The sequence below is a fragment of the Pristis pectinata genome, chromosome 2, assembly GCF_009764475.1.
Source record: "Pristis pectinata isolate sPriPec2 chromosome 2, sPriPec2.1.pri, whole genome shotgun sequence".
In the NCBI taxonomy this organism is placed as follows: domain Eukaryota; kingdom Metazoa; phylum Chordata; class Chondrichthyes; order Rhinopristiformes; family Pristidae; genus Pristis; species Pristis pectinata.
Genome location: NC_067406.1, coordinates 86429434 through 86452055, shown reverse-complemented (window position 1 = coordinate 86452055; position 22622 = coordinate 86429434). Strand labels below are relative to the sequence as shown.

The 22622-nt window shown below is 40.6% G+C and overlaps 1 protein-coding gene across 1 annotated transcript in view; it reads right to left on the bottom strand.

The window, feature by feature from the left end:
* Nucleotides 1-1756: 1756 nt before the first annotated feature.
* The window catches only part of LOC127581990 (mitogen-activated protein kinase 10-like), a 200465-nt gene continuing 179599 nt past the window's right edge, over nucleotides 1757-22622 (bottom strand). Inside the window, 3 exon segments of the mRNA XM_052036874.1 lie at nucleotides 1757-8021; nucleotides 19433-19510; nucleotides 20955-21018. Of these exon segments, the coding sequence (XP_051892834.1) occupies nucleotides 7882-8021; nucleotides 19433-19510; nucleotides 20955-21018 (282 nt within the window). The 3' untranslated portion in view covers nucleotides 1757-7881.

The window sequence follows — 22622 nt, the reverse complement described above, 5'->3', positions numbered from 1 at the left end:
GAAAAACCATCATCAGAATCAGATTCCGAACTCCTACGCTTCATTTGTAACTCATGCTGCCTCTTTTTCTCCTCGTTATCCAGCTCCATCCTCTTCAATTCCATCTGCTTCATTGCTAGATCAGCCTCTATCTTCATCTGAGTTAGCTTTTGTTCGGCCTCTAATTTCTTTTGTTCGGCCTCTAATCTCTTTTCCTCTCGTTCGGCCTCTAATTTATTTTGTTCTCGTTCGGCCTCTAATCTCTTTTGCTCTCGTTCAGCCTCTATCTTTGCCAGCTGCACCTGTGCCTCAGAAATTGCTATTTCACTGCCAGGAAACTGTTTTAACACTTCCTTCTCAAACACCTTCTTTTCCACATAATGGCCAGCTATCAGTCTCTGAATATCTGCCTTTCTCATAGACTGCTTTACTTCTGTAAGGTTTAGCCTTGTAGCAATCTTTATCAGATCATCCTTTTTCGCCACCTCCAATCCCTTTTGGGTTGGTGACTCCAAAAATGCCTTAATATCCATTGCTGCTGGTTTCCACACACACAAGCCAATTAAAAAAGAATTTATCAGACCTCCCTCAAAAATCTTTGGATTGAATCTCGAACAAATCTCGTCAATCTGGGGAACGATCCCAGATGACACTCGTTAACCTTGGGAACTATCCCGGACGAGCCCCCAATTTTGTCACGAACCAGCAACAAAAGAAACACACTGAGCATGATTCAGTGTTAAAACTATCTTATTAATCACTACTTATGATAATACGTAAAATAAAAGTAAAAATGTTAGTATGTTAGAATTCAAAAATGTTAAACCTCGAACGTTAACCCCAAAACTAAACTCTTCGTGTGTGTGTGTGACAAAGTCCAAAACTCCCAGTTCCTGAATGGTTCTTAAAGTTCAGTTCCGCAAGCCATAAGGTGAAACGTGAGCAAGGGCTTCTTCAACAACCACCGTTGTCTGAAGATAAGATGTAGATGTAGAAAACATAGAGAGAGTACATACGAAATCCAAATGTTCCACGATGGAACCCAAACGACACTTCAGTGTTTACTCGGTAGTGACTTCCTCACCCCGAAAAGCATCCGAACCGTGGTCGTCCACATACAAATACCTGTTTCCTTCTACAGGTCAGCAACAAAGTGAACTCCACCGGATTACTTCCAACTTCCATACATGGATTTCAGTGGCAAACACAGTTATTGTTTCTCATCCATCGATAGAGAAAACAAGCAGGCTGGTGTCTCTCTCCCTTCTCTCTCTCTCCCTTCTCTCTCTCTCTTCTTCTTCTTCTTCAACAACGTCATTACGTCCTTTATCTTCTATTGACGTAAGCACGCCCCACACACACATACACACACACTCTCTATCTTAAAGGGACTTTCACTGAGTCCGTAACATTGGCATGTTATATTATCCTTGAGAAGAATATCACTAACCGATCGTGACCCAAGGTGAAGACCAATCTGCAAAGTGCCACACTGACTGAAAAATAAAGCCACGTGGAGCTGAAATTGTCTCTTGGCTTGTAACAGTGGATGTAACTGCACTCTGCACAAAATGGGATTCTACAGCTACACAAAAACTTTGTAACTAAGATGTGTAAACAGATGTCAGACTGGTGACAGCCTCCATGCTGTTTTATCATGGTCAGCAAAATCTCCATTGCAAATAATCACTTCTGATATAGAAATAGTGTTAACAAAGCACTTCAAATTCACTAAATCTAATAATCAAACATCAGTGAAGTACAATTTCCCATTTTAAAGGCATATTTTATTGATTTTTTTTAATCACATACATATATTTTCTACATACATGGTAGCTTTAAAATCTTGAGTGCTTTATTTCCTGTCCAGTCTTGATTTTAAAAGTCAGGTCCTATCCTGGAGCTGGACCTTGAGGAACCATCTTTCTAAGCACTGCTGTTGAGTTCAGACACTTATCTCATTCTTACATCCTAACAAAATTGATCACAAACAGTACAAAATAAAACAAGCAACCACCGGAGTTTGTTTAAAATCAAACCTGACACAAAGTCATCACATCAGATTCCAGTTGTGATCACAGCTGACCTCATCATAATGGTGCGGTCTCAGAGAGAAATCTTATTGCACCGCTGTTAAAGTGAAAATATCCAGACGTTATGAACATATTCTGAGTTAAACTGACAAATGGTATTGAGAAGTCTCATTAAAATATTTTAAAACATTTTTTATATAAAATCCTCTTCCCCAAACAAAACATGTTTTTATTGTAAACCCCTTCCAGAATCGGAAAGATATGCAAACCATCAAAATAGAGCTGTCGCATCCAGTTATTACTTTTCCCCTTTGCATAACTTCCACAAACAGGGGATTGTGGAAGTCACCTCACCATCAACAAGGATTTGGCAGTCATTAAATAATCATTATATATTTAATTAACTGGACAACCAACTGCTTTTTTTCACAGCCAGTTAATCAAATAATCATACCAAGCTTAGAAAGGCAATATCTGGTGTTGGAAGGTCCTTTATTTAAATTTGTTATTTTTGATAGTTTGCCCCTATCCCCATCATTGCTGGTTACAGTTTATGGACATCTCATTTCAACCATTCAGGGTATGGCTTGTTTTAGGACAAAATAGTACTGCCATTCCCTCTCCCAACCCCAAATTACCCCACTCCCTTCATTTATGATGGGACTCACTAACACTCCAAATTAACCCGAAAGCAGTGTGATATTGCTATTAGAGTGATTCAGCAACTCAAAATGCAGGAGCTCTGCCTGTCAATTAGTCACACTTACACAAGCCCCTCCTTTTCCAAAAATGAGAAAATACAAAACTATGAGGGGAAGAGAAGTACATTCTGCTGAAGATGATCATTATAAAAATGATTGGTGATTGATTGACAGCTCCAGGAAACTTTATAGTAGCCCCTCCCACTGTTAGTATAACCAGACAATGCTTCAGATACCTTCAGAAAGAGAAGCGTACTCTTAGATTTTGTGCCATCAGCTTTATAGGAGGCATCTTTGTTATAAGTCTGCAGGACAGAAGCCTCAGGGAGGACACATGCAGGGATGTTGCGTTTTTGTTAATTCTGAACTTTTAACTTTGTAACTGTAGAAGTTTGAACATAACTTTCCATAAACGAAGTTATTCCACCCAGACAGTCTAGGAGAAACTTCCTGAAGTGAACCATTTGCAAACATCTCTGCAGGAAATCAGAAAGGAATTGTTCACTTATATCCTGTCATGCCACTGATTTTAGAAGATAAGCCATTAACAAGAACACGAAGACCGTGAGTGGGTACCTCAGCATAGTGATTAGCAATGATCTGCTACAAAATTCAGCAATAAAACTCGTTAGAGTAAACCATTCAATATCCTATGCTTTGCGAGCATATTTTTTGTGAATGGAACCTGAGCTGACTAATTCAGACCCCTTTGTGCTGAACATGCTTGGACATAAAATAGAATACAATTGAGGTTCAATAACCTTTTCAAATACTGCAATATCACTGACCATGTCCTCTATATTACCTATTAACTTTTCATACTCAATCTGTCAGCCAAATTTAAAAAGGTAAACCTCAGGAAAACTAGAATTTACAGCATCATCTTATTAGATACTTTAAACAAATTGAACACAGCTGTAAACCCCTACCTCACCCAATAGAACAAGTTGTTCAATCAGCTCAGCTCCATAAAGGAGACAGGCCAAATATTCAATGGGATGCTTGGCTCCTGGGTCTTCCTCAATCCAATGACTGCTGTTCTTATTATAATGATATTTTCGCATGATGTGAAAGTTGATTATATGTGACAATGTGTACTCAATCTGTCCCAGTGAGGTGATACAGATATAGGAATGTTGCAGAAGTAAATTGACTATCTTAGAGCAGATTGTTTGTCTGGCGTGCTCCATCACTGTCACATTTTTGATACATCTTTTGATAAGACACAATGTTTTTCAGTTTTTATTTCTTTTTTCCCCTTCTTTGGAATATTTCGTGCAATTATGCTTCAAGCAGCAGTGCTGTGGAACTGAAGCAAGCAGTGAGTGGCAATAACCTCTTGTAATCTTGCTATTTCACTGTATTGCTTACAAACATGGGAGTTATTTTGTTAAAGCAAAGTAAAAAGTACATTGCATTCAAATTTTAAAATTTTCAGAGAAGCTTTGTTGGCATTGTGGTGGTCAACTAGTAATGTTTCATACCATTAAGCAGTAATGTTTGGTACCATTGAGTATTAATGTTGGCACCATTGAGCAGGGGAGATGGGCTCAATATCCTCTTATGTGAACATCACTGAGCACTGAAAGGTGGCCACTTTTTAATCGGTGAAGAGAGAATTAAGTAGAACTTTCCAGCCTCATGAACAGTCAATGGGTGGACTGCAGAGCATTAAGATCTAGCTGCTACCCTGTGCACTCAATACGTCGGATTAGGCCTACTGAAAGTGGAATTACTTACATGATTTTAAAAAGAAATTATCATCAACAATTCAGAGTTACAAAAAAAATCCATGGCAAAATGTCCCAAGGTACTTATTAAGAGTGCATTCCAAGTTGGGGAGGGGGAGGAGCAGAAAAGGCAGAGTGCAATCAGAGTAGAAAATGAAATTGAGCCAAAGAAAGATATTAAGACAGATGACCAATAGCTTGGCTAAGAAGGTAGGACTTAAAAAGGCCAATGGAGGAACTTCTGGCACTTAAGTGCTGGACACCTAAAGGTATGGCCAATGATGGAAGCCCAAGGTGCTCAAGTGACCAGAATTTGTTACAACTGAACTCTAGGAAGGTTATAGCACTGGTTATTTAATACAGTTTTTGTTAAACAGCATTATTGCTGCAGTGAAATACAGGACTCTTTATGAGGTTCATCACTGGAACAGATATAAAATGGGTGATGGCACCAGCATTGCCTATGTTCAAACCTGTAGTCTGAGGTTCATCTCACAAACGTGAGCAATGAAGCTTCGTGAGATGAGCTGACAAGAGTTGATGTGCTTCAGACCATACGGTTCTACAGTCTTAACTCTAACTTATAATATGCTGACAACTTGTGGAAGTAAGTCTACCTGTTCCATGCTCTTCTTATTGAGATCAGCATCCATGGAAGAAGAAAATTATTGACCGCCTGCTTTTCTCTATGGACGCTGCCTGGCCTGCTGAGTTTCTCCAACATCATTGTGTTTTTCGTCTAGATTCCAGTATCTGCAGTCCTTTGTTTCTCAAGAAAAGGATCCTATTCTTCTGAGAACCACCACCCTTCCCCACCCCCAACACCCACAGCACTTCTTCAATTTCAAATAATGTAAACTCTATGAATTACTGCATAGCAAAGGATGCTTCTTGAAAAAGGGCTGTTGATGTGCATGATATTGTTTCTGTGGTCAAGTGCTAACCAGACTAGAATGCAATCTTTTGTTCATTAGGGCACCAGGCTGATCGCTCACCTGGGCTCTTATCTTCAACATGGGAACTTTGTACCCTTTCAAGTTGAGGAGGGGGAGGAGCAAAAAAGGCAAAAATAATGGGCTGCCTAATAAAATTCAATAATTCATAGAGGAAAAAAATGCCTATTGCAAAAGAAAAACACACTTCATAATTATATATTAATTGGCTTCTAAGAAATCTACCTCAGCAGTGATGTGTGCACACTGAGCAGAATGCTGCTTAAATTGAGAAATCCAGGGTATACAGTTATTAAAACAAATATTGTGATTACATTTGGGTCACATTTTTCAGCAGTGTAGGCTCATTTTTTCCTCCAGATTTTGTCTTAATAATTCAAATCAACATCGGGAGTCAGGAACTGGATATTTCAGATCTGCCCCCACTCCTGGCAAAGCTCTGTGCCAACAACGCTGCCTCAAGAAATTAGACAATGCCCTCAAAATGGCAAGACAGAGAGACTGCACTCTACTGTAAAATTCAAACATTAACCTAACCTGAAATTACACACACAAAATGCTGGAGGAACTCAGCAGGTCAGGCAACATCTATGGAGGGAAATAAACAGTCGACGTCTAGGGTCAAGACCCTTCATCAGGACTGGAAAGGAAGAGGCCAGAAGCCAGAATAAGAAGGTCAGGAGAGGGGGAGGAGCACTGGCTGACAGGTGATAGGTGAGTCGGTATTTGCCCAGGTACATTAATTGCTAAAATGTTCCCTGTTTGTTTTATAGCTTCAGCTATCTGTATTGTTTTGTCTTTAGGCAAACAAAGCTGTGCTAAATCCTGACTACTCTTGCAATAACCCACAAAATGTTCCTCAGAACATTAGATTCTCAATCAGCCAGTCACTTCTAACGTTCATTTGGAAATCAGCCATTTTGGTTGAAGCTATTTCTTTTCCACTAAACAATCAATTCAATCTGGTCAGCGCTGTGTCATTTTCTATTGTGTCATTTCAATCTTGATTTTAAGTTGAATTGGTACAATTTTATCTAAAATGATCTCACTGGGATTGTAAATCACAATGCTATTTTTTGGTACAGTTTGCATCACTTAAGTCCTGAATGTTTGTCTCTAAAGTTTTGCCTGTCAGTTAAAGCTTTTGATTTAACTTTAAATAGTCATTTGCTTCTGGTTAATGCAATTCAAAATAACTCCATGTTTACTTGTGAACAGAGAAGATTAATTATGAGACCATGCAGATTCAGCATTTAAGGGGTTTAAGAGTACAGCAACATTATTTCAGGTCCAGGCTGAATATATAATGTATCACATTATAGCCTACAATACATCTAGGTATAACTTTTTCCTTCCATTTACTGTAATATATTTGGAAGTTTGATCATGCACAACTACAGGCAAATGCAACTAAAGACCGTGCAGCCATCTACGGCAAGGTGTGCAATCGCTTTATATGTGCATGTCTTTTATTTTTGTGGTCGAAAGTTACTGCCTTCTCAAACCAGAAATTGTATAGATCTATAGATCTCTCAATCAGAGCACAATTCTAACTGAATTTGCTACTCCTATTCCATTTGAATCATTTTCAATGATTTGCTACAACATCATAATATGTTTTATGTGCTTCCTTGTTGTAATTTATTGAAGGGCTTTTGATTTAGTTTTGAATAAATGAAAGTAGTATAACAGAAGGTGGCTACCACCATTCTAATGTCACCTTAGAGACATTATATTGTTCCATGAAAATTGGTGCACAATAATAAGACTTTTTTAATTACATGTATTTGGCAAACATGGACTGCAGCCAAGTTAGGGGGCTGGCCAAAAGAGTATAGTCCCTTTAACCATTCAAGGATGGCAGTAACATATCAAAACAAAACATTACAGGTTATTATCTGTGCATGGCCATGTTCCACATGCATCAATCTATCTTTAATTAGAGGAAAATCAGTTCTTGTTTGTTTTTCAAACTGCAATGACATTCAATGCTCAAATGATTAATAGAATTGCATTTTCTGCCATTTTGTTGCTTTTATCATGTCACATGAGTTCTGAGATCCCAAATTTGATCCTTTTGGTATGCATGTGAGCATTTATAGCAATGTATTCTACAAGGTGTTTATAGTAAGCATATAAAAAAGTGGGAAGAGGGACACATATTGCAACTTCAAGGAGACAAAAGTGCATTTAGTTTTAACTATAATGCTGTATCTTTTCTGCTCACCTTGTGTGTTCAAAGCCAGTTCCACAGGGAGCTAATTTATAACCATATATTTACATACTGTGAAATGATGCTGCTTGATACTCTTAATGAACGTCAGCTTCGTTGGAATGGGACATAAGCAAAGCATTTTGACATAATATTTTAGCATCAGTACTTCCACGTTCATTTTTAAATAGTTCAATTCCAAAGAGGCGCACTGAGTATTTAGTACTTGCATCATTTTCTAAAGAAGAAGTGGCTCCGCAGGCAGACGGTTAGTCACCTGCAGCAGAGGGGTCCTGCTGAAGTTTCCAGGCTGCTGTCAGTGTCCGATGCGAGGGTCTGATCGGTTGACATAGATGAGATGTCATTTACTGATGAGGATGGAGGAAGGCTGTCGCTGCTATTCACTGCTGCACCTGTGCTAAGAAAATTAACAGTAGAGCCATAAAATCCGGGAACACCGTTCAACGAGAATTAAATTCTTGACATGATCATGAAAGTATGCATTCACACTACAGAGCCAAATTTATAAAGTCCATTTGCTGTTTGTGGTTCCTGACAAAAGCAGGCATTTGTAACATTGACCTTTACATCTTCATTGCTAACATTAGGCAGATTCGACTTTTATTGACACTGAATCCTTGCATTAAAGGCCAACTATGCTCCATAGTCGAGCAGAGCAACTCACTTAGACAATCCATGCCACTATTCAGAAGAGGAAAAAAAAAATACTTTTTTTTAAAAACCTTGTCTTTTGTGAGCATACAATGTTTTTTTTTGATTTGGGGTGGGGTGGGGGCATCTGTCAGAGCACATTTGATGAGCCCGGGAAGCTAACCAATGCCATCAGCCTATTGGTGTGGTGACCTGTTCGTTACAGATAAGGATCTATCCAACTTCTCCATGATTGGACGATCGGTCTTTCATGACTGCTGGTGATCCAGACCACAGACATAGCGCATGTTCAAGAGGAGCCTTAATTCTCAGTACAGCACCCCTTTGTGCTGTAAAATTCTACCAGCTTTGAATAATTACTGGGAATGGCCCTCACTATTGGGAAGCCTGCTTCCTATTCCATTTCTGGAGTACTGGCAGCTGGAACACGTACCAGGGAAGAAGTTACAGGAGAATTGCAAGCAATAAATATGCTCAGAATTTACTTTGCAATGTGAGTGGAGTTTCCAAAACATGAGGCAGATCCAAAGAGTCAGTTGGTTTTTTTACCCGTACCAGCTAATTCATTTCACTGTTCTGAAAATTCCAACTTCACAAAAGAAAATTTCCATTTGAGGTTCTTGAGGAAATGTAAAACATAGATAAGGAGCACCAACAAACCAGGGAAAAATCCATCAATGTGGCAGTTTGAAGCTGAGTTAATATAGTTTGACACATGGGGTATAAACCATATTCCAGACAGACTAAAATTCCAATAATCTGCCAGGTTTGGTATTCCGTGGTGCTGGACCAACAGATTTTCTAGACAATAGGATGTTATTCCTCTTACACAGTAGCATAATAAGTTTTCCAATGAACTCGGTAAGTTTAAAGGGGAAATGGGGTCCCAGTGAGATTAAAAGGAAGGCAGTGAATTAGGGCATTGGTGAATTTAATGGGAGTGTGGGGAACAGTGTCCCAGTGAGTTTGTGCTAGTCGCCAGCTTTAAATGGTGATACGGGCTAATATGAAACCCACAGACTCTCCACTCACAATGTGCCTCACACCCTTGGATGAACAATGCATGTAGCACTGGCTGCACATTGCAATCATGTAAAGTAGAAGGGAGCATCAGTATGACATGCAGCCTCACATTAACAGCAATGGTTGTGGGTTAGTTGTACACAGTCTCTCATAGTCCCTGGCCCCACTTTCAGGGCCAACTTTGAGGGAATCTTCAAGGTGAGTCTGTTAGCCAGGTCCAGCTGCTCATGCTCGTCTGTGCACAGTGAAGTGTTCCTTGGATCTGCTCAAACTCACAATGCCGGCCAGGTCACACCCAAAATATTTACTCCTCCAGTCCTCTCTCCACAGATGTTGACAGCATTACCAGTACTTTCCACTTTTCTTTCAAATTTCTGGCATCTGCAACATCCCACTTCCTGTTCATAATCTAGACCAAAAGCAGCACCAATTTTTGTGCTTGTACTTGATGTGGTAAGAACAAAGGAAGATGCACCGAAAGATAGATGCTCATTTACACTCTGTCTACACCAGCATCTGAATCTTTAGTTTGATAGGCATGTTGCTGGTTCAACACTAGAGGACTCTCTGGTGGGAGCAAGCACACAGCAGCATTTAGGAATATAAGAAATAGAAGTAGGAGTCAGCCATTCACCTCTTTGTGCCTGCTGCACCATGCAATAAGAACTTTTAACTCCAGGGCATTTTCCTGCAGTAACTCCATACTGCTTGTTTCCTTAATAAGCAAAATGTACTAGTCTCTACCTTGAATATGCTCAGTAACTGGCCTTACAAACCCTGTTGGGTTGTGAGTTCCAAAGATTCACCGCTCTCCAGGCGAAGAAATTTCTTCTCATCTCTGTCCTGAATCTCTGACCCCTTATTTTGAGAATGATGGTTGGTTTTAGACACACCAGTCAGTGAAACATCTTCCCCGCATCCATCCTGCCAAGCCTAAGAATTCTCGTTCTCTTGTCACATTCCAGGGTTTGCAAAGAAGATCCCACAGTACGAAATAAAACAACTGTTCTATTTTCACTCCAGCTTGAATGCTTCTGTGGGGATAACATGGTTGACCTAGGAAAGGGGAATGGGGCAATGGCTAAGATGTAGTCTCTGTGGCAAATGACGTGCCACAACAGGTTGTCATGTTCAGGAGGCTGAGGAGCACATGACTGAAAGAATAAAGTAGAAACAAAAGAGGAAAGGAAGATGCCAACCAATCGCACTGTGACAGAACTCCCTTTGCATCATCTCCAATGCCGCAGCTGTACGCATTTCTACTACGTGAAGGGCAACCATTCTCTGGGAAGAGTGCTTGAAAAGCAGTGGCTCTCTTCCCATGCTGGTCACTTACCTGCTGTGATCTGGCATGTGCAAGAATGCTGGGAGCAGGAAGCTCCCAGCGTTAAACTGTATGAGCCAGTTTAATTCTCATAATGACAGGAAGAAACAACGAGTGAGGGAGAAATGATTCTGAGGTCAGCAGCAATTTTAAGGGGTATGAATGAAAGTAAAAAGACAGAATAAAAACTTATTGATAATCATGGGAAATTAGTTAAGGAATGATTCTCGCAGAAAAGAACGAGATGTAACATTCAGTCTTACCTTGGCACTCTTGGTGAGATCATTACATTTCTCTCTGCGCTGCTGTCAAGCATTGGAGATAAAACTGAGCACAATAACATTTAGCATTTTTTGTCAGGTTTGCTGACCAATGCCCCATCCAAGATGAAAGGGATCTCCTTTCCTACAACTGTGTTCAAACACCTTCATGTTGACGCAACACCTTAATACTGCTTCTCCGTTTTGTCCACAAAATGTACACCACTGCCGAAGGCCCTTAACAGTCTGAGGTTGTGCTGGGTGTCCTGCCTTCTGGTCAGTAACTGACCAGTGTGATCTGCATTGAAGCTGGTAAAAAACTCCACTAACCTACAGCTAGTTTCACAATGGAAGACCAAAAAGGATCCATCTTATCCTGTGATTGCCTTGTTCTTTCACTCTGATTATACCAAGGGGAAATGGGGCTCGGCTTCATCAAATTTTGGTGTTTTAAATAGTCACTTTAATGCTTACCTTTCAAAGCCATATCCTATTATTTTGGGGAATGGAGTAGCACTTAGATCTCAGATGGAAGTCTCCCCATGATCGGGATCTTTGGTACAACATACTAAAAGTACCTGCCTTGAGCAGCGAATGGCTATCTTCTGCCATTAACACAGGGTAGAGTTCAAAAATCATATGATCTATTCTATGCACTAAATGGCTAACCAATCAAAATTGTTGTTTTCTTAATTTTACCTGCTTTGACAAACATTCCTCGAATTTTCTGCATCTGATCATGTTACAATTAATACATTACATTAATATTTGTTAAGCCATCAACTTTGGCTCAGTGATAGCATCTTTGTCTTCAAGTCATAAGGTTTGAGGTTCAAGACTCACTCCAGAGACTTGAGCCTGCACACCAGTACTGAGGAGTGTTGTCTCTCTGCTTCACAACAGTGACTGCAATTTAAATGTACTTCTTTGACTGAAAAATGCTTTGGATGCACTGACATTGTGAAAGACACTGTATAAACATCCACCATCAAACTACTTTTGTTTTGCGACATGCTTAGTATAGTAACATGAGAGAGGCTACAAAATCACCATGTGGAGAGCAGAAATGATCTTTTTTTTCCTGAACTAAGGATCTAAACATTCACTTAAATTCATCAGTTTCAAAAGACTTGAGAAAGTGTGGAAAATTTGCCTGTACTTGTTTTTTTTAATACTATTATCTTTGCACCATTTTGTTGTTATGCGCTTGTCGCTGTATTTATTGTTGTATTTATTATTACCATGTACACTGTTTACTCTGTGAGCTTCACGCGAGCAAGGAATTTCATTGTACCCTGTTGTATGTGACAATAAACTGTGCTGGGACCAGGGTCCTGGTGAATCGCATAACTAGGACTGCAGATAGGGCTTTAAACGAAATAGTAGGGGAGTGGGTTCAATAGATTGGAAGAGTATGGATAAAGTAAAAGGGAAGGAGAGTGCAGAAGAAGTTACTGAAGTCTCCAGAATAAAGAATAAGACAAAATTTAGAAAGGGATAAGAATTTAACTTCAGACAATATGTAGACAACTTTGAGAAGAAGGATGGTGAATTTGAATGCACGCAGTACACGAAATAATGTAGGTGAGCTCATAGTGCAGTTAGAAATTGGCAGATATGACATCGTGGGCATCAGTCCTGGTTGATGGAGATCACAGCTGGAAGCTAAACATCCAAGGATACACATCCTATTGAAAAGATGAGGGGGTGGGGTGGCTCTGTTGGTAAAAAATGAAATCAAATCCTTAGCAAGAAATGACATAGGATCAGAAGATGTAGAATCCTCATGAGTAGAGTTAAGAAACTGCAAGGGTAAAGAGACCCTGATGGGAACTGTATACAGGCCTCTGAATAGTAGCCAGAATGTGGGGTACAAATTACAACAGGAGATACAAAAGGCATGTAAAAAGGGCAATGTTACAGTGGTCATGGGGGATTTCATATGCAGGAAGATTGGGAAAATCAGGTTGGCATTGGATTCCAAGAGAAGGCATTTGTAGAATGCCTACGAGATGGCTTTTTAGAGCAGCTTGTGGTCAAGTCCGCGAGGGAAAAGGCAATTCTGGATGAGGTGTTGTGCAATGAACCAGATTTGATTAGGGAACTTGGGGTAAAGGAAACCTTAGGAGGCAGTGATCATAACAAGATAGAATTCACCCTGCAGTTTGAGAGGAGAAGCTAAAATTGGATTTATTAGTATTATAGATGAGTAAAGGTAACTACAGAGGCACGAGAGAGGAGCTGGCCAAAGCTGATTGGAAGGGGACCCTAGCAGGAATGACGGTAGAGCAGCAATGGCAGGAGTTTCTGGGAGTAATTTGGAAGATGCAGGATCAGTTCATCCCAAAGAAGCAGCATTTTAAAGGGAGCAGGAGGCAACCGTGGCTGACGAGGGAAGTCAAAGACAGCATAAAAGCAAAAGACAGGGCATACAATATTGCAAAAATTAGTGGGAAGCTAGAGGATTGGGAAGCTTTTAAAAACCAACAGAAGGCAACTGGAAAAGCAATAAGGGGAGAAAAGATTAAATATGAAATCAAGTTAGCCAATAATATAAGAGATTTTTACAGATATATAAAGAGGAAAGGGTGGACATCGGACCACTGGAAAATAACGCTGGAGAGGTAGTAATGGGGAACAAAGAAATGGCAGACACACTGAAGAAGTATTTTGCGTCAGTCCTCACTATGGAAGACACCAGCAACATGCCAGAAATTTGAGAGAATCGGGGGCAGAAGTGAGTGTAGTCACTACTACTAAGGAGAAGGTGCTTGGGGAACTGAAAGGTCTAAATGCAGATAAGCCACCTGGACCAAATGGACTACACCCCAGGGTTCTGAAAGAGGTAGCTGAAGAGATTGTGGAGGCATTAGTAGTGATCTTTCAAGAATCACTAGAGTCAGGAATGGTTCTGGAGGACTGGAAAATCGCAAATGTCACTCCATTCTTTAAGAAGGGAGGGAGGCAAAAGACAGGAAATTATAGGCCAGTTAGCCTGACTTCAGTGGTTGGTCAGATGCTGGAGTCCATTATTAAGGATGAGGTTTCAGGGTACTTGGAAGCTCATGATAAAACAGGCCAAAGTCAGCATGGCTTCCTTAAGGGGAGATTTTGCCTGACGAATCTGTTGGAATTCTTTGAGGAAGTAACAGGCAGAATAGACAAAGGAGAGCCAGTGGATGTTTACTTGGATTTTCAGAAGGCCTTTGACAAGGTGCCGCACATGAGACTGCTAAACAAGATGGGAGCCCATGGTATTACAGGAACGGTACTAACATGGATAGAAGATTGGCTGACAGGCAGAAGGCAAAGAGTGGGAATAAAGGGGGCCTTTTCTGGTTGGCTGCCAGTGACTAGTGGTGGTCTGCCAGGGTCAGTGTTGTTGTCACTACTTTTCATGCTATATGTTAATGATCTGAATGACGGAATTGATGGCTTTGTGGTCAAGTTTGCAGATGATACAAAGATAGGTGGAGGGGCAGGTAGTGTTGAGGAAGCAGGGAGTCTGCACAAGGACTTGGACAGGTTGGGAGAATGGGCAAAGAAGTGGCAGATGGAATATAGTGTAGGGAAGTGTACGGTCATGCACTTTGGTAGAAGGAATAAAGGCATAGACTATTTTCTAAATGTGGAGTTCATCTGGGGAATGTTCATTTGGGGAAGTAAATGGGGAATTCAGAAATTTGAGGTGCAAGGGGACTTGGAAGTCCTAGCACAGGATTCCCTAAAGGTTAACCTGCAGGTTGAGTCCGTAGCAAGGAAGGCAAATGCAATGTTAGCATTCATTTTGAGAGGACTAGAATATAATAGCAAGGATGTAATGCGGAGTCTTTATAAGGCATTGGTCAGACCACACTTGTGAGCAGTTTTGGACCCCATATCTAAGGAAGGATGTGCTGGTGTTGGAGAGGGTCCAGAGGAGGTTTACAAGAATTATCCAAGGAATGACAGGTTTAATGTAAGATAAGCGTTTGATGACTCTGAGCCTGTACTCACTGGACTTTAGAAGGATGAGGGGGGATCTCATTGAAACCTACCAAATATTGAAAAGCCTGGACAGAGTGGATGTGGAGAGGATGTTTCCAGTAGTAGGAAAGTCTAGGACCAGAGGGCACAGCCTCAGAATGGAAGGACATTCCTTTAGAACAGAGATGAGGAGGAATTTCTTTAGCCAGAGGGTGGTGAAATTGTGGAATTCATTGCCAAAGATGGCTGTGGAGGCCAAGTCACTGGGTATATTTAAAGCAGAGGTTGATAGGTTCTTGATTAGTAAGGGCATCAAAGGTTACGGGGTGGAGGCAGGAGAATGGGGTTGAGTGGGAGAAATAATTCAGCCATGATCGAATGGTGGAGCAGACTTGATGGGCCAAATGGCCTAATTGTGCTCCTATGTCTTATGGCCTTTCATTTCTCATCAATTTCCATCCACAGTTAAGCCCCATGACAACCTAAAAGACAGCTACTGGCATCTGCAGGATGATTCAGAAGAGCTTATTTTTACTAATTCATTGTAGGTTTTAGGGAGCTCGGAAAGAAGTTACAAAGCAGTAATTTCAGGATCCTTCCCAGTGCCATGGGTTCATGAGTACCGAGATGAGAGGACAGAGTAAATGAAGGCAAGGCTGGAGAGAATGGTGCAGAAGAGAGGGCTTTAAATTTCTGAGATTTTGGAACCAATTACAAATCAGACAGATTACACCTTTGGACAGAGGGATTTGCAAGTGCTTTTGAGGAGGGTGTTAATTAATTTGATGGAATGGAAACCTGAGAGGAGAGTCAAGAGGGAGAAACAAAGCTGAAAGTGGAAGTTAGAAATGTAGTAAATATATGGGTGTGGGAAAGAAAGGCAAAAAAGGCCTACTCATATGCATTGTATCTGAATGCACAGTGCATTCACAATGAGAAGAACAAATTAATAGCACAAATAGTTGTAAATAGATAAGATGCAATTCCTATAACAGAAACTTCCAGGGTGACTGAAGCTGGGAACTAGAAATTGCAGGATAATTGACATTTAAGAAGGGTAAGCAAATGGGAAAAGGTAGAGGGATAGCACAATTAATAAGGACCATTATTAATTGAACCATAATTAGAAAGGATTTGGCTCAGCAGATTAGAATATAGAATTAGAATGAGTGGAGCTAAGAAACAGCAGGATGTAGAAGGCAGGTGGGTGCTGTTTTTAGGGCTCCAGCTAGTGGTTGTGATTTTGGGCACTATATATAAGGAAATTAGAGGTGCTTGTAATGGGCATAATACAATGATCACAAAGGATTTTAACCTACACATAGATTGGGCAAATGAAACTAGTCGTAACAAGGTAGTAGATTAATTCTGGGAATGCTTGTGAAGTGGATTTCTGGATCAGAACATTGAAGAACTGATTAGAGAACAGGCTATTTTAAATCTAGTACTTTGCAACAAGAAAGGGTTATTGAATAACTGAGTTGTAAAGGGGCCCTGAGGAAAGAGTGACCGTAGTTTGATAGAATATTGCATAAGGTTTGGAAGTGATGTAGTTCAATCAGAAACTAGGATTTTCAATCTGAACAATGCAAACTAAGAAGGTCTGACGGTCAAGTTGGCAGTGGCAGATTGGGAAACCACATTAACGCTATGATGGTGGACAGGCAATGACCAGCATTTAAAATAATACATGACTTGCAACAAATATACAGTCCTTTAAAGCATAAAAACATGAAAGGAAAAGTGGTCCAAACATGGATTGTAAGAGAAATTAAAATGACTATTAAATCTAAGGAAAAGGCTTTTAAAATTACCAGAAAAAGCTGTAAACCCAAAGAGTTTTTAAGAATTCAGTAAAGGGCAAGCAAGAGACTGATAAAGAAGGGGACAATTAAACCCAAGAGTAAACCATCAAAAAACAAAAATGGACTGTATGAGTTTTTATAGGTCTGTAAAAAGGGTGGGGGAGGAGAGGGCCAATTTAGGCCCCTTGTATTTAGAGAGGATAAAACTTACAATGGGGGTGGGTGGGGAGTGGCAAAGAAATTAAACAAATACTTTGTCTGCCTTCATGGAAGAAAATTACAGAAAATAATTCCCACCAATACTGGAGGGCCAAGGGCCTGGTGCAAATGGGAAAATAATAGAAATAAGTATCAGTGAAGAAATAGTACTAGAGTCTAAAAATGATAAATCCTAAGAATGTGAAGATCCACATCCCTGAGTTTTGAAGGAGGGACAAAAGAGATGGATGTTCTGGTTAACACCTTCCTTAAGTCTATAGATTCTGGAATAATTCCTGCTGATTGAGGATAAAATATGTTATTCCACTATTTAAGAAAGGAAGAATTAAGAGCAAAGGAGGAGGTACCAACCTGTTAGCCTGACAATGTTAACCTGAGTGGTTTGAAAATGCTGGAATCTGTTATCTGTAATGGAATCTGTAATAAAGGATATGCTACCAAAACACAGAGAAAACAATGATTATGATTGAGTATGGATGTTTTTAGTACAGCAGATGAGAGGGAACTGGTAGTTGTGGTGTACTTGGATTTTCAGAAGGCTTTTGATAAGGGCCTATATCTTAGAGCACATGGAATTGGGAGTAATACACTGGCTTGGATTGAGAGAGAAATCATGTTTGACGCATCAGCTGGAGTTGAAGGACTATACCAGTAGAGTAGATGAGGGAGAACTAGTGGTTGCCGTGCATTTGGATTTTCAAAAAGTTTTCAGTAATTTCCCATAGAGGAGGTTGGTGAGAAATGGAAATGGGTGGTAATATACTAACATGGATAAGAAGTCAGTTAACGGAGAGAGAAAAGAGTAGGAATGAATGAGTTCTTCTCTGGTTGGCAGGCTATGACTAGCATGGACTGCAGTGATTGGTGCTTGGATCAACTATTTGCAGTCTTCCAATCATTGGTTTGGTTGACACCAGACTCCTGCAACAGGAACCTGCTGCTTCTAAAAGGAGAACAACTGCCATCTCATTGCTAAATGTTTTTTTTCAAATACAGAAGTATTTTTCTGTTTCTGCAGGCACAGTAACGTAGCAGTTAGCGTAACGCTATTACAGCACCAGCGACCGCGATTCAATTCCGGCCGATGTCTGTAAGGAGTTTGTATGTTCTCCTGGTGACTGCGTGGGTTTCCTCTGGGTGCTCTGGTTTCCTCCCACATTCCAAAGACATACGGGTTGGGAAGCTGTGAGCATGCTATGTTAGTACTGGAAACGTGGCGACACTTGCGGGCTGCCCCCAGAACACTCTGTGCAAAAGATGCATTTCACTGTGTATTTCTATGTACATGTGACTAATAAAAATATCTTGTAACACATTGGCTCAACAGAAAGGAACTCTGCTTAAGGAAGAGCACTTCCTGCAGTTTTATGACTCTCAGGCATTTCACTCTCTCCTATTTCAAAGTAATTAAAAATCAGGAGAGACTACAATAGCCTCCAGTTCATTGGTATTCAGTTGAAGCCCATGTGGTAACTGGTGTGCAATGGCTATCCCAAGTTAAAAGAAACAATTCTGGGAACAGCAATGTCCTTAACCTAATGGACAATCCCAACAGTTACAAATATGAATGCTACTCTATCATAGCTTGGGACTTCAAGTGCTCTAACGTTGACATTGTTGCATTGAGTGGGACACATCAAGGAGAAATTGACCAGTTTAAAGAACAAGGTGAAAGGTACATCATCTCCTGGAGGGGCAACCGGAGGAGGGATGTTGCCATCCACAAACTACCCACTTGCTCCCCCATCCTGCCCCCACCCCCAACCCTTGCTATCAGTCACCTTCTGCCCATCTGTGGAAGAATCAGTAGTTCCCAGATAGGCTTCATCAGTCACCTCAGAACCAAATCAGAAGGAAGTCAAGCTCAATCCTGAGGGACTGGTGAAGGAGGAGCGCTTACTTGACCCTTTCAAGACCCACCCCAATTACCGAGGGTGGAATTTCTGCAGGTTTCTCTGCTGTCACAAAACATTCCTTGAGCAATTTATTCTTTGTTGCAGTTAGAGATTTTTTAATACATGGGGGATAAATCAGCTTTCCTAGTAACATCTGATTATGAAAAAGTATTTAAATCTCAGTGAGAAGGCAATTACCACAGTAGTGACAACCAGCAGGGGGGGGGGGGGGTAAAAGTTTGAAGAGTGGCTCATGAATATTGTTCAGCCATGTGGATCCTTCATTTGTGCTTAATTGTATTTCACTGCACTCAGTTATCTGGTTGTTTGAAACAAGGAAATTGTTCCATTGAAATCTCTTTACTACCTACTAGTGGGCAGCAGAAGTAATTCAGAAATGCAAGAATCACCAACTGTTGGGGAGGAGGTAAGTTGAAATAGAAGCAACAGCACAGTGAACTATTATTTCATACTTCTTTGCTACCAAAGTGATATCTCACTATTTTCTGGTAATTTATGGTTAAACAAATCACCTTTTACCTGAAGAAAACTTCAATTGATAATTAAAGCACATCAGTGGAGACAGTTGAAAATGGCAGAACAGTGTAACTGTGCTTGAAGATCAATCTTATTTTCAATGTACAGGGTTACTGGGTTTACCTGAGGGAGATGGTTGTCCCTTCACAACACCATTTTTAGTCTTTTCTTCAAAATCCATCACTTCTTTGTAGATTAATTCTGTTATTTCAAAAAAAAACACAGGAATATAATCATTTATGGAACCTTCATTTGCTGTTGTCCTAATCCTCCAATCACTATGCTGAGAACATGTTACTTAGCAGGACATGACATAAATTATCTCTGAACCTTGGCTTGCCAGTTTTTTCACTTCAGTTTACACAAGTTAGTTCAGTGAGCTGATGGTGCTTGGGGCAAAGGTGGATTGGCAACAGTGGTGGAGAGGATGGATGGTAAAGCCCATCTGGTCACCAACAGGAATTGGACATGTAACAAGGATGATCAAAGGAGGACAATGTTGTGGGGGGGGGGGGGGAGGTGGGGTGGGTGTAGGGATGGTGTTGACCTTAGACGAGCAGTTGTGCCACAAGGCATTTGAAGTAGAATGCTAGATTTCACCTCGTAGATAACACGTTAAAAATTGGTGATATTTCAGAGCAAATCTGAGGTCAGGCATGGGACATTCATAGGTTTCCCCTAGAATTTCAGTCAGCACCCTTTAATAGACTGATTAGGCCCAATATCTGCTGGGAAACAGCAAAGGTTCTGTTGTGGGCTTCCTGAAGGCGTTATCAAAGTGGGAAACAGCGCAATAACCATAAGTGTGTTGCTCCTCTGACTTCAGAAAGGAATGCAGAGAGACTCTAGCTAATGCACTTTCTCATCTGGATTTTCAGGCTCCTTCTTAGTGGCAAAGTACCTGCCTTCTCATCACACTGTTGCACCAACACGCCTAAGTGCATCTGCCCCAAATATTCAAATTAGCCTGATCCCGGTATTTAGGAATTGGGTTATTGAAGGAGGGGTCAAAGTGGCAGGCAGACAACCTGATACAGTTCCACCTCCACAGTTCCCATCAGATTTCTATCCTATATTTGTCTACCCCCTCCATGCATCCTGTGGTATAACAAACACCCTGATATTGAAAATTTGAAAATTAAGGGACTCTTTGGTAATTTGGTAACACAGCTTTGTATTTTTTTTTCATTTTCCCACTCTATTCTACTCCCCAGGGGGAAACTTAAGGGGATGGAAGCTCATCCTGTCATGTGTGATCAATGGAACCTATTTTCAGAATCAGAATAAACTGCACAACCATAATTGTATTGTATGTTGGAATGTGGCATTGAAGAGAAAAATTCTACCACAAATTGTTTCTCTTAACAATAATGGCCAATATCACCAAGAAATATTTAAAGTTTGGCTGCCAAATAAAAATATCCAAAGTTTTATTTGTTGCTAAAAGTTTGCAGATATCAAAAGTAGATTTTTAACCTCTATCTTGAGTTCCAATTGGGTTAAGAAACCACCAATTTTCGATCCGGTTAAAATTCACCCATTCCCATAATTTGATCAACATTGCAATTATATTCAGCACACACAGAAACTGTCTCATCAAACTTACATGGTCAAAATTGTAATCAGAGTTTACATTTCACATTACCTTTCCATTCATCTATACTGTGCTCTCTCTCATCAAGCTGTTTATCATAGATCTGAGGAGGAGGCTGCGAAACAAAAGACACAATAGTGAACTGTTTGTCTTATAAGGCTACATTTATTCTCCCCCCCCTCCATTTCTCATCATGAAATTTAGAATTATATATTCTCAAATCATATCCTGCAATTTACTCCTCCTGTACCATATGTGGATTAACCAGAAGTTAATACTGCTGACGCACAAAATCTGGAACTGATGTGAAAGAGTTTCAAAAGAGCTGATGCAGCTGACGAACGTTTAGAGCAACATATGAGCAAGAATGGCTCACTTTATTTCTGGGTTTTCTTCATCCTGTCATCCTGTCGACAGTGTTAATTGCTACAGTACTTGCAGTCATCAAGTCATGGAGTCATACAGCATGGAAACGGGTCCTTTGGCCCAACTGGTCCATGCCAACCATGGTGCCCATCAAGCAAGTCCCATTTCCCTGTGTTTGGCCCATATCACTCTGAACCCCTCCTATCCATGTACTTATCCAAATGTCTTTTAAATGTTGTTATTGTACCTGCCTCAATCACTTCCTCTGGCAGCTCATTTCATATACATACCACCCTTTACATGAAGTTGCCCCTCCGGTCCCTTTTAAATTTTCACCTCTCACCTTAAACCTATGCCCTCCAGATTTTAGTTCCCCTTCCCTGGGTAAAAGACTATTTGCATTCACCCTGTCTATACCACCTCTATAAGATCACCATGAAGTAAAGTCCTAGCCTGGCCGACCTCTCCCTATAATGCAGACTCTCGAGTCCTGGCAGCATCCTCGTAAATCTTCTCTGATTTTTCCAGTTTAATTATGTCTTTCCTACAACAGGGTGACCAAAACTCTACAAAATATTCCAAGTGCAGTCTCAGTAACATCTTGTACAACTGCAACATAATGTACCAACTCCTATACTTAATGGCCTGACTGATGTAGGCCAGCATGCCAAATGCCACCTTCACCACCCTGTCTACCTGTAATGCCACTTTCAGCAAATTATGTACTTGTTCTCCTAGGTCCCTCTGTTCCACAACACTCCCCAGGCTGACCATTCACTGTAAAATCCTACCCTGGTTTGACTTCCCAAAATGCAACACTTTGCACTTATCAGAAATGAAAGCCATTTGCCAATCTTTGGCCCACTTACCTAGCGAATCAAGATCCCCTTGTACTTTTGTGTTTAGCTTATTGGTTTCCTAAATCAAATTAGCAGACCCACAGGTGATGCTGCTCTAAACGAACCCTAAAGTTTATAAACTGGGTGTCAGGTGGAGTATGGACAACCAGTAACCCTAGAGCAAATTCAACCCAAGTTAATATTTATAGAATCTGTGTTGTGGTAGATTGCTGATATGCTGAAGGGTAATTTCCTTGAAGACAGGAGGGATTTTTTGGCTTAGCTTGAAAAGACCTTTTCCCCAGGGTTGAAATGTCTAATACCAGAGGGTATGCATTTAAGGTGATAGGGGGTAAGGTTTTTTTTTACACAGAGTTGTGGGTGCCTGGAATGCACTGCCTGGGGTGGTGGTGGAGGCAAATATGATAGGGGGTGTTCAAGAAGCTCTTAGATAGGCACATGAATGTGAGGGAAATGGTAGGATATGGACATTGTGCAGGCAGAAGGGATTAGT